Here is a 13,826-nt window from a genome sequence, read left to right as displayed (position 1 = left end):
GACCTTATGGAAAGAAGAGTGGACAAAGGATGAGAGGAAAAGGAGAGGAGGGAACCAAAGAGGACTTAGAACCTCAGAAAGTAAGGCAAACTGCAGAAACACAGTGGGACTCTAGGGCTCTGTCCCTCCTAGGGCTCTGTCTCTGGATGTATTGAATTTGCTATGACATACTAACTCATTTCACCTTCTCTTCTCTTGGGGGAGGTAAAGGGAAGACAGAGCTACTTCTTACTTTAAATCGAACAGGCAACACGAGGACCCAGCCTGCAGATCCCTGGGTCCCACCATCATTACTGGAGCCCCGAGTGGGGAGGGGTGACTTGTGAAGACAGGGAACCAAGACTAACCAGACACAGCAACGTAACTGGGAGGTAAGGAAAGAGAGTGGGGAGGGGGAGCAGAAACCAGAGAAAGAATAATGGGGAGCAGAGCAGAGAACCAACCTCATGGACAAAGAAGACACGGGCACCAGTATAGATGCCAACTCGAACCACAGCCCTGACAGCAGCATTCATACCTGCAAGGAGGAAAGAGTCAGAGAGAGGTTATCCTAAGAAAAGCGGCCCTGGACTCTAAGATCTGAGACAGTCCTTTTCTAAGGCTTTTCTCTGAATCTAGAATCCTCTCATCCAATTCTTCTGGCCTCCCCACTAACACTGAATTACTTCATTCAATGTTAATATAGCACAAGTTACCTCCATTCCTCCCCCCTCACCCCAAAACCCCATCTTTCCTAAGACCTTTCCTTGCCAGGGCAATCTGGGGAATAATAATCTTGAATGCTTATTGTGGGGTTAGATGCTGCTAGATGCTTGTCGATTGCCAACTCATTTAATCCTATCCACAGCTCTGGAGTTGCCTCCATTTTACAGATTTGGAAACTGAAGTTCAAAGAGGTCGAGGTCACAGAACTAGGACGAGCTCAGCTTTTAATCCAAATCCTAAATGTCTAAACCAACACTGCTGACCTCCATGCTAATCCCAATGGCTGTACGAGGCTTTTCCTTGCCTTCTGCATTGAATCTAGGTCTCCAGCTTGTATAGGCTTTTCAGGACAAAGACATGGCTCTCTGGGGCTCAGTGACCTGACCATTCACAAGCTGTTCTTGAGCACAACAATTACTGGCTGACGGATTCTCCCAGTCTACACACACACACAGCTTTTTAGTGTCATTGAGTTGGTGTATGTTCCAGTGTGCACCACACACTGAGATTCTCTGGCTCCCAAACTACCAGAAGAGGTTGTGACCAAGTGTGCAGACAGAATTCGTGGAGACTCTGTGCTCTCCTTCTCCCGCGCTGATCTTCTCCTGTGACCCTGTGTGTAACACGTGTATGAGGAACTTACAAATCACGCTGCCAATTATTCTGTTTCCACTGGGAGAAACAATTAGGGCTGAAACAGAGAGGAGAGCCTTTCCTCCTTTTCCCATGTGAGTACTATCCTTCTCCTAGTAGCTACTCAATGACAAGAACTCTCTCCCAAGAGTATGGGAAGGAGCTGTCCTGTCTCAACACACAACACATGGTTGTGAAGACCTCCACAGCAGAGACAATGCCGCTGCTGACTGTGCTCAGCACAGCCTCACTGGTGAGACATCCCTGGGTCTTGATCCTGGCAACGCTGTCTTACCTTGTAACGTGAGGAGGTGATGCTGCGATGGGTCAGCTTCTCATGAACCACTCTAATCACCATCCCTCAGATACCCCTGTATACATTACACATTTTTGTTTCAATCTCAAATCTATTCATATGGTCCTTAACCCTGCCTGGGGAAACATCATACACCAGTGAGCACTAGAGAAGTCAGTAACTGGAAAAATCTGCAGCAGCAGACTAAAATCCATAACAAACTATTGCATTATCCAAAGCTATCTGGAATGGAATAGAATCAAAAAGATTCTATCGGGTTGGTTTGTTTGCAGGCTGACAAAGGTTGGTATTACGTGGCGACAAGCTCCAAATTAAATTGAAGGTTCATTCACTTACTGAACAAATATGTATTAAATACCTCTCATGTTCCTGACACTATGTAGGCACTGGGGATGCATCACGGAATGATAGAGAGTCTGGGGATACAAAGATAAAGGACTCAGGAATGGTCCTCAAGACTTGGGAAGAATTATAGTGTTATTCTAAATTGGATCCATATGGAGGGGATTTGTACAAAGTGCAGGGGGGACAAGGAAAAGGAACATCTACACTGCCAGGAGGAAGCTAGGGAAGGTGATACAGAAAAGACAGCATTTGTCCTGAGGCCTAAAGGATAATTTCCTTTCAAATCTTTTTGCTAGGTGGATGAATTTGGGGAGTGTTATAGACAGGAGAAATAGCACAAATAAAGGTGAGGGTCAAGAAATAACCTTAGGAAATTCAGTATTATAAAGAATAAAATGTAAAATGATGGCGAGATGAAGCTACACAGATGGGCAGGCACGTGTGTGCCCAGTGAGGAAGTCTGGCTTTTATTCTGAAGGCCAGGGCTTGACTGGGGATCCATGGGTGATAGTTTCAGGGAATCCATGAACCCCATGAAACTATATGAAAAGCTTTGTGGGCACGGGCATTTCTTTTGGGAGAAGGTCCACAACTTTCATTTGATTCTTTTTTTTTTTTTTGGCCGCACCGCACGGCATGCGGGATCCTCGTACCCCGCCGGACCTGGGATCAAACCTGCAGCCCCTGCAGTAGAAGCATGGAGTCTTAACCACTGGACCACCAGGGAAGTCCCTCACTTGATTCTTAAAGGGGTCTGTAACCTTAAAAAAAAAGTTGCAAGCAACAGAGAATCTTTGAAGAACTTTGAGAGCGGTGGGACATGATGAGATTTAGGTATCAGAAACATCACTCTGGCAGCAACGTGAAAGACAGACTGAAAGAAGTGACACTAGGGTTAGATGGCAGCCTAGACAAAAACGATGAGGGCCTAGACTGGGAGAGTGGCATTTAGGACAAAACAGAGATACTGGACAAGAGACGCCTAGGAAACAGAAGCAACAGGACTTCCATCTAATCGGCCATGTGATTAGATTTCAAGGTGTTGGAGAGGAAGGAGGAGATGTCCTGTGACTGGCTTAGGCCACGGGGAAAACGGTGGTGCAGTTAACTGAGCAGAGGCGGGTTTTGGTTCGGGAAGGTAGGGGTGGGGGTGATATATTTATATTTGGATCTATTGAGTTTGAAGTTCTTCTGGAACATCGATGTGGACTTGGAAGAGACTGTTTCAAGAAAATATGTAAAATTAGAAGGGAAAAGGGCAAGGAATGGAACCCTGAGGAAAACCAACATTGAAGGAATGGGCAGAGAAAGAGGAGTTCCATGATGAAAACTAACACTAACACTAACTAACACTAAACTAAAACTAAAACTAACATGATGAAAACTAACAGGGGTTCCATGATGAAAACTAACTAGCAAGAAAGGCAAGAGGAGAACCAGGACTTAGCAATGTCTTGGAAGCCAAAGGAGACAGTTTCAAGAAGTGGGAACATTGCCAAATGCTTCTGATAATTGATCTAAGGTGAGGACTAGAAGGTTGGGCTTGCCAACAGGAGGTCATTGGTGAGCACTGATGTCAAAACTTACTCACCTCATACAGAGTGAAGTAAGTCAGAAAGAGAAAAACAGATACCGTATGCTAACACATATATATGGAATCTTAAAAAAGAAAAAAAAAAGGTTCTGAAGAACCTAGGGGCAGGACAGGACGAAAGACACAGACGTAGAGAATGGACTTAAGGACACGGGGAGGGGGAAGGATTAGCTGGGATGAAGTGAGAGAGTGGCATGGACATATATACACTACCAAATGTAAAACAGATAGCTAGTGGGAAGCAGCCGCATAGCACAGGGAGATCAGCTCAGTGCTTTGTGACCACCTAGAGGGGTGGGATAGGGAGGGTGGGAGGGAGACGCAAGAGGGAGGAGATATGGGGATATATGTATATGTATAGCTGATTCACTTTGTTATAAAGCAGAAACTAACACACCATTGTAAAGCAATTATACTCCAATAAAGATGTTTAAAAAAAAAACAAAACTTACTTATGACATCACTAAGGCAAAGCCCCATGAAGTCTAGAAGTCTAATTGAAGGACTTAAACGAATCAAACGAATCAAAACAAAAATCTGTAAAGGAAGGGGGCTTCTCAGAAGCTTTAGGAAAAGCCTGTGTGTATGAAAAACTACAAGGTTAGAGTCAACACAAAGCCATCAGTGCTTTAGGAAAGATGAATAAACTCAACTTAAAAAGATCAGAACAGATATGAAACTATTGTTTGTTTATTTATTTTCTAGACTTTCACAAGGCCTATGGGATTCTCTTTTGGATACCTGGAGTCCCAGAATATAAATCTGTAATCTTAAGAAGTAAGGAAAAAACCTTCTGAAACATATAGGCTGGAATGCTGTTTCCTGCTCCCAGAGGTGAGCAAGGGTAGGGGAGAAAACATTTAAGGAAAACAAATCACTTAAAAGGTTTTAAGTGTAAAGCAAACAACAGATGGTGGACAGGAAATATCCAAATCCATTGGGCAGAAGAAAAATCCCATAAGAAGATTCTCTTTTCTCCTCCCTCTGCCTTCTCACTTCAACCGTATCAACCTCCAGAGGTCATCCTTCCTGCCTCTGAATTGGATATCTGAGTGTTTCCCTAGAAATCAAGTTTTAGGACCCCTTTTGTGCCTCTGTGCCTGTGTCCCAAACCCCTAGTTCCCTAGAAATCACAGACTGGGCTGTATAGATAGCTTACACTAAAAAGTCCCAGCAATTCTTTGGGCTCTCCTACTGGCCTCTTCATCACTGGCCTCTTCTGGTCCCAGGCCAGTCCTTGGCTGCTCCATATTGCCCTAAATAACCCTCTATGAGCAGCTGTCTGACTTATTAGAAGCAAGATGAAGGATAAGATTACAGGCACCATCCAGGGGGTACTCTGGGTACAGCCAGGAGGGGCTCTGGAGAACATCAGAAGCACATATTTTGGAGTCTCCAATTACAGCCTGTTGGGAAGAGGCTTTAGGGAGAACTATGGGTGATGGGTCTCTATGACATGAGATAGAAGAAGAAACAATGTATGACTTGGTCACTACCTTTTTGCTAAAAAGTTTCTTTCTACCCTAACTGAACATTAAATAAGAAATAAAGGACATGAGGAGCAAATGTTTGTTAGATGTGAATTATACTTTCTGATGGATATGCAATTAAAAATTGTAAATCCTACAACAGCAATCCAGAGAGGGAATAGAATCCTGTTCCTATGAACCTTTAAAAATAGGATAAACATGCATTTGGAATGGACTGCCTGTCTGAAGACAGAGGGATAGAGTAGATGACTGAGGTCCTCTCCAGCAGAATATGCCGATTTCATAAGGCCAAATGTAGCATGGTTTTAAGAGGACTGGGACCACTTCTGGGCTGGAAAGCGAGTTAGGATTTGGTATCTAATCAGCCCAGTTTCTGAGTTCAGGATGTCTGATTTCTGGCCACTCTTCTACTTTAAGAGGTTACTAGCCTTGCTAAGTTCAGGGAATGACAGAGCTGAGGCCCCTCTTGATCTTACAGAGCCCAACCTCACTTTCCCATGTGGCCCACAGCCTCTAGGGAAAAACCTTTCTGTGCCCTTTCCCTCTGAGAACTAGGGCCCCTCAAACCTATCTCCGGGAAGGTCACTTCTGCATTTGAGCTGCTCTTTCCGTTGGGACCTCTCAGCTCTACTTGGAGTTTTCTGTTTTGCTTCCTTCCTCCCTAGAATTCCATCCTCTACAACTCTCAGTCCCTACTGACATGCACCTGTGATGTTATGGGGATTCAGAGTGGGGTGTTTCCCTGGGTACACTGTGCCTGTCACAGAATCCCATAGGCATTGGTCCAGTTGGGCCCTCCAGAAATGAGCTTATCAATAGCCCCTGCCTCCACAGAAGATGATCCTTCCCTTAAAGTGGGTGATGGGCATCTCTAGAATAAGAGGGTCTCTCTGCTCAGGATCAGAAGCTGGGAGGGCTCTGCTGCTCTTGGACCCACGTTAAATCTTAGACCTTTTTTTTTTTTTTAACCTCCTTCCCTCTCCAGGAAGCTCTACTTTTTCATAAATGCATAACTCTGTGTGCTTCATCCGGATTTTTTAGCAGGCTCTCACTTCCCCTAATCTGACAATCCAATTCCACAGGCCATCCTACCAAGGTTTTAGGATCAACATTCAGAGTTCCTGTTGAAGAACTCATTACTGGCACGGGATTCTTTCCAGGAGAGGAGAGAGAAGCAACAGAAACCAAGTCAGCAGTCTCCACAGCCTCAAGGAGGGCTCTGCATTCCTAATCTGGCTACTCTTCCTAAACTCAGGCCTCTGTGCCCTCCTTCCTCTGTTTCCTCATTATAGCGTTCTCCTGGTCATAATACATATCACAATTATAAACATTAGTTTAAAATATACTTAAGGTCTAGCTTAACTAATATACTAATAAGAAGGATCATAAGAGCAAAGATGATGTGTGACTTTTCCACTGATGTAGCCTTAGTGCCTACCATCCTGTTTGGCACACAGCAGATGCTCAACAATTCACTTTTTATTTAATTAGTAATGCATTTATTGCATCATGCACTATTCTAAGCACTTTACTTAAATGAAGAGTTCAGTTTCTTGAAATCTATCTTTTTCATGAAGTCTTCCCTGGTTAATCCAACCAACGCCTATCATTTCATTACGTAAGTGGATTCTACTTGGTTAAGACACACGTGATTATTTTTATTTATGTGCCTTACGTAAGAATTCTAGTAATGTATGATATCTTTCCTCATTAAAGTTCCCAAAGGAAATCAACTTCTCCACAACACACAGGACAGGGCGCTATACAAAGTGGGTGCTTGACACAAAGTCTAGGAAAGCCTAGGGAGGGTGGTGCAGAGGGAAGGGGAGGTTAGCTGAGATCCCCTTCTTTCTCTCTTTTCCTCATCACAGTCTCCATGTCCTAGTATCCCTTTCAAAGAAATTCTGCCTCTCTTCAACATATCACAAATTACGATATACAAGAACGTACATCAAAGAGGGAAAACAGTAAAAATAAATTGAAAAAAAAGAAAAAAACACCACATCCCCTATCTGCCACTTCATCTTTCCATATACCTGATATTTCTGACTCCTAGGTTTCTTGGACTCAACCCAGAGACCCGTTCTCTCTGGCTTTGCTTTCTGCCCCACTCCCTTGGATATGTACTGATTAACTGCTGCTGTTCCCGTTTGTTCAAGGGTTAAAGGAATGGAAGGGGAGGAGAGGCCAGAGAATGACAGAATGACGCAGAAGTGCGCCTAGTAGAAGGAACTGTGCTGTAAGAGTGAGGCACCTGACCCTGGTCAGTGCAGGAGCTCTGCAGACATCAGAACTGGTACCTGAAGATTCACTAGGGCCCACCAAATACCAATGCCAAATCTCCTCCTTTCCCCATCATTTCCAACATACTTGAAGTGAATCCACCTACTGCCCCCTCAACAATTTTATCTCTTTAGTCTATTTCTTTCCAATGTTGCTTGAGAAAACACCAGTTTTCCAGGTACCAAAGGACCAAATGGTCCCAAATCTTCAGAGAAATGTGGAAAGAAGATTTATGGAGACTTAAGTGAATAAGTAGAGCAAATGAAATCCAAAAGCACTTGTGGACTTAGACCTAACAGAGTTTTAGGGAAGCCCAAGATTCCAGTGTGAATCTACAGCAGGAGGATCTTAAGGAGGATAGCTCTGTTCTACGGGCTAGGGAAGTGAGAAAATTCAAGGCAGCCTCCAAGCCATGGCTTTTGTCTCTCCCCAGGCTGGGCCCTCCTCCTTACCTTGGGCATCGCCACCGGAGGTTAACACGGCGATGGCTTTGCCAACCCCCAGGGTTTTGGCTTCATGGTGGTCTTCATGGGTCATGATCCACTCTAGAATTCAAGAGAATGGCCAGTTAAGACACAGCTGGATCAAGGTGCTATGAGCTCAGGGGATGGCTCTGTTAGACTGGCTAGAGCCACCTCAGTCAGGCTCTCCCACTACACTGAGTCTGAGCTTTGCAGCCTGGGATCTTTGGACTTCCTCCAGAAGAAAGCCACACCCCACAGAGTGACAAGCTGAAATGTCACAGAAATCAAGCCCAAGACTGCAAAAATCCTCTCTAATCCCTCCCACCCCAATTGGAGCCTATTTGGAGAATGAGCTAAGGTCAAGGAGAAGGGTGGGTGACTGAACAGAAATGAGAAAGGAAAAAGTTAAGTTAGCCTCAAAGATTCCTCCCTTTTAATGAAGGGAAGGGCTGTTGCCGAGGATAGGAATCAGATGAGGCTTGGGGCACTGAAAACTAGCAAAGTGGAAGCAGAAAAGCAAGGGTAGGTTGGGTTATGGTGAAGATTAGGGTTGGGTGTTACGGAATTGGGCTAAGTTAGAACAGGAGTTTGAGGTTATAGAGGCACACTGGAGCTCGGGCAAAATAATGGTTCAGGCTCAGGAATGGTTAGGGACTTTCTCTGGCTTTTCCCATCCCTCTCAGGGTCTCTGCCTCCTGAGCGTCTCTTGATCCTTTATCTTCAGGCCTTGCTCCTCACACTAAATACTATCAAATGGGAAGAGTAACACAAAATCAGTGCCACATATACACAGATATATACACATGACATGTGAACACCTTCCTATTTTTGTCTTTAGGGCTTATCTCTCTCAAAGGAAAACAAAGGACATACTTTTGTATCCATAAAAATGCCAATGGAATCATCACTCTCCCAGTTATCTGGCTAAAATCTGCTATCTTTTAAATTTATCTCCTCTTTACTCTCAGAATCAAAACGGTTACCAAACCCTATTATTCTTCCTTCTTATTATCTTCCCTTATCCTTCTCTTCCTTTTTGTCCTCATTGCCTCTTTCCACCTGAATTGCTTACTACAATAGCTGGTCCCCCTCTGCTTGTGCTTCCCTTCTCCACTCTATTTGAGACACAAAATAAACCTCCATGGGAAGGTCATAGGCCCCTGAGGCCTCACTGAAGGGAGGATTCATTCACACAAACAGGAGCTGATGACCTTTAAATACAGCTCATGTTTCTGCTGTGAACCCAGGGCAATCAGGGTAGCTGCTGATAAAGACATAGGTCACATCCACATACAGATCCACACACATGCCAATCAAATACATGCAATGAGACACTCATGAAGAAAAACAAACAGAAACATACATAGTGCTGTTAACACAGATTCACAGACATGCTACATATAATCAGTGCTGACAGATAAACCCAAACTTTTTGGGTTGGCATTCAAACTTCCATGATCTAACTCTTGCCTAGAGTTTCAACCTTTGCTCCCATGAATTCTCTGCTCCATGATCACCTGAACATTTCTTTGTTCCTCCCCACTTTTGTGCCTGTGCACACTGCATCACTTGTCTGGAAGGCCACCCTGGTTCTTTCCACAGATCAATATCCTACTCCATTATTTACGGCCCGTCCTAGTCACATCCCTGTTAAACCTATTAAGCCCTCACTGATTACCACAGGTCAAGGAGGGCTTCTTACTGGACCTCCTCTAATCACATATTGTCTGAAACCAGATCATTCACTTAGCACTTAATTACTACTTTATGTGATAGTTTAATTGCTTCTTACGTACTGAAAAGGTTGGACTAGATAAGGAGTCAGCAAACTACAGCCCACGGGCCAAATCAAGCCCTTCTAACATTTTTGTATGGCAGCAAACTAAGAAAAGTTTTCACATTTTTCTAAGAAAAGTTTTTACATTTTAAGTGGTTGAAAAAACAATTCCATGACATGTGAAAATGATATGAAATCCAGATTTCAGTGCTCATACCACTCACATTCTTTTGCATATTATCTATGGCTGCTTTTGTGCAGAAGAGATTATTGTGACAGAGACCCGATAGCCTGCAAAGCCTAAAACATTTACTATCTGGCCTTTAAGAGAAAAAGTCTGCAGACACCTGGACTAATGATTGCTAAAGTCATTTCCCCAACTAGACTGAAAACTCCTCGGGGGGGGGGGGGGGGGGGCGGGGGGGGGGATCATGTTCATGTTGTAAACTCTCCCATGGCCTATCAAAGCCTAAAGAAGTCTATGCACATAACAACAGGAGTTCAATAAACTCTTATCAAAAGCATTAGTGAACTGACAAACAACAGGAAATGCACACAAATATAGAAAAATTTAAAAATATGCTTGGATACAGATGTACCTCTATATTCCCTCTACTTCTAACACATACAGATACAAATAGGACTTAAGAAAGCAGATAGTGACAGTGAGAGGAATACATACACACATAGATAGAAACACTCTCCTATTTAACCAGAGTGTTCCTGTGCAAATTTCTGCAGTTCTCAAAAAAAAAAGAAAGACTAAGTGGTTGCAAATAGGAAGGCAAAATTTTGGAAAGAAAAGAACAAAACATATGAGTACTATGCTGATCCCTTTTTCCCTGAGTGTTTTTCTTCTCAGTCACTCTGGGAGCTCATCACTGGCAGAAACCCATACAGGGATCTTCCACCCACAGAGGCTTCAGTGAGGGAGAGAATTCATCATAAACGGGGAAGGTTAGGAGTGCTGACCGGCAAAATGCAGCTCAAATTCTTCTCCTGCTTCTCTAAAATTGTTATAGAGGCACCAGTCACAGATATGCAAGCAGATTCGTGAATAAACAGATCAACAGTGACACACACGTAGAAACAGACATGTTAAAACCTATATATAAAATCGCAGGTGCGGAGATAAGCACGCGGGAGGGAGAAATACTGGAGGCAGCATCCTAGGTGCACTGATTTGAACTGGATGAGTGCCAGGGTAGGAGTCGGGCAGCCGAGGGCCACTAGGTCCGAACACCACCCACCCATCCGTGATTTCCAGGCAAGGGGCAGTGCGTGCAAGCCGAGCGAAGGGGCTAGGATTCTTCACCCATCCCCCGCCTCAGCTCCTGCTTCTGATGCCATGCCACCTCTTTTTCTCCCTTCTGCTCCTTTCTGTTCTCCCCACCGCCTCCTCCCAGCACGTTCATTCCCACCTCGCCCTCAGCTTTCCCCTCGCTCTTTACCCAAGGGCCCCTCTTGCCTTACAGTCTTAGCTCTCCTCCGCCCGGTCTTCCTTGCAGATTGTCCTTGGGGAAGGGGGGAGGGGAGCTTGGCGAACACGGGGAGGAGCCAGGTGGAGGCAACAGGGGAGGGGAAAGAGGAGAGCCTTTCCAGCCTCCACTAAGCTGATGCTGGCCCGGAGGCTCCGCCTCCTCCTGGTAGCTTTTCTCCTCCTCTTCCCCCTCCCGCTAAGAACACAGCTCAAATGTGACACCGGCTTAGTCTCTTCACTCCGCAGAGGGTTCTGGAGTCCCTGCATCTATCTCGGGAGCCATCAGCTCCTGTGTACAGTGGGAATCAGAATTATTTAGTTGCTTCCCTTGTTGTCATCAGAGACACTTTTTTTCCGAGCGGAGGCTGCCTGAGACTCCTTGCATTCAAACATCCTCCGCAACTAATAATAAGCCTCCCTCTCTGGCCCTATCCATTGTCTCCCACCTCTATCACTCTTTGAACAAACATTTATTGGAAGTCTGTGTGCCAGGTTTTGTATTAGGTTCTGAGAGATGTAAACGACAAGTGAAACAGAATCCCTGCCCTTGAGGAACATTGATCACTGGTATTTTCTATGGAGGGACCTCAAAAACTCCTTTTACATTTACCTACCTTTCTCAGAGAAAATACGGAGAAGCTACCTAGGAACGAGAGTACTAAGAGGCAAGACCCCTGCCTTGATAGCCTCATTCTCAAGCCTGCACTAGAAGAGGGTGCAGGATTCTGATAGTGAAGCAAGCATATCTGTTGGGCTACAAAGCAAACAGAATCCATTCTGGGAACATAGGTCCGGTACTACCACAGCAAGAGGTGCAACCTTTACTCAGATCCTCTTTACTCTTTCCACTGCTCCACCCATGCCTTGTTTCAATGCCTCTCCACAGTCATCTCTCGTCTCCTTGCTGTTTCTACTGCCCTTCCTCTTGCTTTCTTTCGTCTCTGCACCTGCACATTCTACAAACAATAAGAATGCAAGTGACTAGGAGATAAAACCATGTGACTACACAAAATTAACTTTTGTACTGCAAATGATACCATCAAGAAAGTGAAAAGACAACCCATGGAATGGGAGAAAATATTTGCAAATCATATATCTGATAAAGGACCAGGTATCGAGAATATGTAGCTCTGGCAACCCAACAATAAAAAGATAACCGAATTTAAAAATGGACAAAAGATCTGAACAGATACCTCACCAAAGAAGACAGAAGATGGCAAATAAGCATATAAAATGATGCTCAACATCATATGTCATTAGCAACCACAAATTAAAACAGAGATACCACTACAATCTATTAGAATGAAAAAAAAAACAAAAACTGACAATACCAAATACTGACAAGAATGTGGAGCAACAAGCACTCTCATTCTTTGTTGGTGCAAATGCAAAATGGTACAGTCACTTTAAAAGATAGTTTGGCAGTTTCTTACAAAGCTAAGTATAGTATTGCCATATGATCCAGCAATCACATTCCTAAATATTTACACAAATGAGTTGAAAACTACATCCATACAAAAACCTGCACATGAATGTTTACAGCAGCTTTATTCATAATTGCCAGAAACTGGAAGCAACCAAAATGCCCCTCAAAAGGTGAATGGATAATCAAACTGTGGTACATCCATACAGTGGAATATTGCAATTAAAAAAAAAAAAATGACCCATCAAGCCAAGAAAAGACATGGAGGAAGCTTAAATACAAATTGCTTAGTGAAAGAATCCAGTCTGAAAAGGCTACATACTGTATGATTCCAACTGTGTGACATTCTGGAAAAAATGAAACTATAAAGACAGTGAAAAGATCAATGGTTGCCAAGGGCTCAGAGTAGAGATGGAGCAATAGATAGGCAGAACACAAGGGATTTTTAGGGCAGTGAAATTATTCTGTGTGATGCTCTAATGGAGGATACATGACATTATGCATTTGTCAATAGTTATAGAACTGTACAACACAAAGAGTAAACCCTAGTGTAAACTATGGACTTTAGTCAATTATAATGTATCAATATTGGTTCAACAATTGTAACAAATATACCACACCACTGCAAGATGTTAATAATAGGGGAAACTGAGCAGAAAACAGAGAGGATATATGGAAACTCTGTGCAATCTGCTCAATTTTCTGTAAGCCTAAAGCTTCTCTAACAAATAAAGTCTATTAATTTCAAAAATATATCCTGTTCAATGAAATATCAAATAAAATTGTGATATTAAAAAATATGGGCAAGGGTTTGAAAAGACATTTATCTAAAGAAAATATACAAATAACCAATAAGTACATGAAAGGACACTTTCTTTTTTTGAAGATTATTATTAATTCAATTTCTTTAATAGATATAGGCATATTCAAATCATCTGTTTCTCCTTGTGTGAATTTTGTCAGATTGTGTCTTTCAAGGGATTGGTCCTTTCCATCTAGGTTATCAAATTTGTAGGCATAGAGTTGTTCATAGTATTCCTTTATTATCCTTTTAATTTCCATGGGATCTGTAGTGATGTCCCCTCTTTCATTTTGGGTATTAGTAATCTGTGTCCTCTTTCTTTTCTTCTTAGTTACCCTAGCTAGGGATTTATTAACGTTATTGATCTTTTCAAAGAACCAGCTTTTGGTTTCATTAATTTTCTCTGTTGATTTCTTGTTTTCAACTTTATTGACTTCTGCTCTAATTCTTTTTTTTTTTTTTTTTCCTGCTTACTTTGGATTTAATTTACTCTTCACCTATAGTTTCCTAAGAT

The 13,826-nt window shown here is 43.1% G+C and overlaps 1 protein-coding gene and 1 long non-coding RNA gene across 4 annotated transcripts in view; both read right to left on the bottom strand.

Annotated features, from left to right (window-relative positions):
• Positions 1-13,826, bottom strand: part of PFKM (phosphofructokinase, muscle) — a 188,727-nt gene that overhangs the window by 13,943 nt on the left and 160,958 nt on the right. The window contains exons 1-3 of one of the 3 annotated variants that reach the window (XM_082350629.1): positions 11,081-11,195; positions 7,819-7,911; positions 444-517 (exon numbers count right to left, since the gene is read on the bottom strand). In XM_082350629.1, the coding sequence (XP_082206755.1) occupies positions 444-517; positions 7,819-7,903 (159 nt within the window). In that variant the 5' untranslated portion in view covers positions 7,904-7,911; positions 11,081-11,195. Of the gene's footprint in view, positions 1-443; positions 518-7,818; positions 7,912-11,075; positions 11,196-13,826 lie in introns of those variants that run through there. The other 2 variants (XM_082350630.1, XM_082350631.1) reach the window with 2 other exon arrangements.
• The window catches only part of LOC309609347, a 165,311-nt gene that overhangs the window by 91,646 nt on the left and 59,839 nt on the right, over positions 1-13,826 (bottom strand). The gene's annotated exons all lie outside the window — the stretch shown is intronic.

This window comes from Balaenoptera borealis, assembly GCF_965194805.1.
Source record: "Balaenoptera borealis genome assembly, chromosome: 13".
NCBI classification, from domain to species: Eukaryota; Metazoa; Chordata; class Mammalia; order Artiodactyla; family Balaenopteridae; genus Balaenoptera; species Balaenoptera borealis.
The sequence above is the reverse complement of the archived record's forward strand: the minus strand, read 5'-3'. Positions and strand labels throughout refer to the sequence as shown.